This window comes from Anopheles aquasalis, chromosome 3, assembly GCF_943734665.1.
Source record: "Anopheles aquasalis chromosome 3, idAnoAquaMG_Q_19, whole genome shotgun sequence".
Classification (NCBI taxonomy): domain Eukaryota; kingdom Metazoa; phylum Arthropoda; class Insecta; order Diptera; family Culicidae; genus Anopheles; species Anopheles aquasalis.
Window position 1 is genome coordinate 27,594,096 of NC_064878.1, and position 2,500 is coordinate 27,596,595.

Below are 2,500 nucleotides of genomic sequence, written 5' to 3' on the forward strand. Positions count from 1 at the left end.
CCAACCAGACACAAGCCAAAAGAGAGCAGGATTGGACACCATCTTCCTCATCATAACAAGCTAATGTAACTTTTTTCACTTATTCCTTCTCCCACTCCAACCACCACGCAACCACAGAGTGTCGAACAAGTATCTGTGGCGGGCGGAGAAACCGGGCAACGTCCGGACCTGCACCGAGCTGCCGGGGAACTTCGAGAAGCGCAGCCGCAGCCTGCTGATGATCGTTGCGTCCGAGCCGCACAAATCGTTCGAAAACTTCACGCACAAGGTGCGCGAGTACACGCAGAAGGAACCGTTCTTCTTCAAGCAACCGTCGCTCTTTGATCAGTTCGTTAAGGTAAGTGGGGCCAGTGGTGGTGGTTCCCTTGGATGCACGGATGGATGGAACGAGTGGCGAAAGGATTCTCTTTTTTGTGTGCTGTACAAAGGGTACATTTCAAAGGGATTGTTACCGAACGAACCCGGGCTGTATCCTCTTGTGTGTTACGGATGCATTCCACTAACTACCATCTCGGGCTGACTTGCATAACAATTCGTTTGCAATGGATTCGATGGGGGGGAATGCAGCGAAGCAACCATTGCCTCGTGTGCCATGCGCCAGATCAAAAGACGTAGGCTCGCAGCAGGCAGGGGCCTCTGGGATTCGGAGGTATCCAAGCGTAAGAGAACCTTTTCCATTTTTCCACCCATCCGGATTCCATTGTCTCTGCATCGGAGAGTCATAACCGAATTTCGCTTACGAGATATCAAACATTCATCCGAATGTGCACGCATCTGTTAACTCATCTCTCTCCCTCTCTCTCTCTCCCTCTCTCTCTCTCCCTCCCTCTCTCTCTGCAGTACGTGTCGATCTACGCAGCCTATCTGTACGACTCGGTGCAGCTGTACGCCTGGGCGCTGGACAAACTGTTAAAGGAGGAGCAACGGCACCGACCGCTAACGAGCGACGTGATCCGGGATGTGGCCAGCAATGGCACGAAAATCATCCAAACCATCATCAACAACCGAACCTACCACAGTGAGTCTTTTTCGGAGCCCAACCTCAATAACCCCCCCCCCCCCCCCGCACCCCCAAAACCTTCTGATCTGATGCGCTTCTCCATCTCCATCATAACATCCATCTGCAGGCATTGCCGGGGCGACGATCAAAATCGACGAGCACGGTGACTCGGAGGGTAACTTTTCGGTGCTAGCGCTGAAGAAGGTGCAGTACGAGGAGGCCAACTTTTCCTGCCCGTTCCGGTTGCTGCCGGTTGCCCACTTCCAGATGTCGCAGCCACAGAACACGAACGACACCAGCCAGCACCGGAACGATGATATTCCAGTGAGTGAGTCGCGTGTGTTGTGTGCGTTTCCACCTAGTTGTACCCGAATGATGACGATGTGTTGTATCTCCTAGCTGCCATCCACCTCCCTTATTTTTCACAAGGTCGCCCAAAAGTGGCAAACAAATTAAGTCTCGTGCTCGGTTTCAGTTTGTTTGAATTGACGAGCAGCTGCAGCGGAACGTTTCCCGTTTCCGTCTAAGCAATTACGAGGATTTCATTTGGTTAGATTGTTGGCCGTTTGTTGGGGACCGGTTTTTCCCATTTTCCGAACCATTCGAAAGGATATACCAGCAGCTTCCACAGCAGTTATCGTGGTGCAGATCCTTTTCGCACTAATTAATAATAGATTCGCGTAACAGAGGAACTGATGTTTATCATCGATATGCATGGATAGAACATGATAGTGTCAATTACGTGCGACATTCTTCTGTTGCATTGTGCCATTTCGTTTGGCCTAAAAATGGAGTGCCGTCCCAGGATTGTCCATGATGATGCTACTCGCCGCCAAAGTAGATTCTTGGTAAAACATAGCACGCTATGCCCCAACACGCTACGCTTTTCACACTAAACAATAGTGCGCTATTGGACTGGCTTTCGTTGGCTCCTACGATGACTACACAGCGAGCAGAAACGAGGTCCCTTTCATGTCGGTCAATTGATTTCGCACAAACGGAAGCCCCCCGGCCGAACGTTGCTCTCGTCGTCCGTAGAGACACACTTGTTGTTGGGCCACATTTCAATTCCAGGTTCGGGCCAGTAATTTCGCGTAGAATGTAATTGATTTGCAGCATTGTTCCGCGGCGGTGCACTCATCGGCACCAGTGCGCATCGACGCCCACGATCCGTCCGGCGTGAAGCGAAATCACTTTGTAAAGACCACCAAGGGTTCAGAGGAGCTTTCGGCGCGATTTCGCCGAAAACACTCTCCACTCGTTAGTTAAACCAGTGCGTTGTATTGTCCGGTGACCGGTCTCGTCTCAGCGTTGTGATGAATGTGACAAGGATTCTTGTGGCTGTCGCCGGGGCACTCACCCACGCGTATCCTCGACCGCTAATCGAATGAATGAAGAGGAGCATATTTTAATCAAAAGACCTTTTAGCAGCTTTCCAGCATCGCCGCTCGATTTTCCTCCCCCGTAATCATCTATTTGCTCGTCTCGTCTCCCGCAGGA

The 2,500-nt window shown here is 51.3% G+C and overlaps 1 protein-coding gene across 1 annotated transcript in view; it reads left to right on the plus strand.

Annotated features, from left to right (window-relative positions):
- The window catches only part of LOC126574590 (receptor-type guanylate cyclase Gyc76C-like), a 45,164-nt gene that overhangs the window by 36,508 nt on the left and 6,156 nt on the right, over positions 1-2,500 (plus strand). The window contains exons 7-10 of the mRNA XM_050234868.1: positions 118-337; positions 841-1,018; positions 1,128-1,324; positions 2,499-2,500. The exon at positions 2,499-2,500 is cut by the window's right edge and continues 292 nt beyond it. Of these exons, the coding sequence (XP_050090825.1) occupies positions 118-337; positions 841-1,018; positions 1,128-1,324; positions 2,499-2,500 (597 nt within the window). The remainder of the gene's footprint in view (positions 1-117; positions 338-840; positions 1,019-1,127; positions 1,325-2,498) is intronic.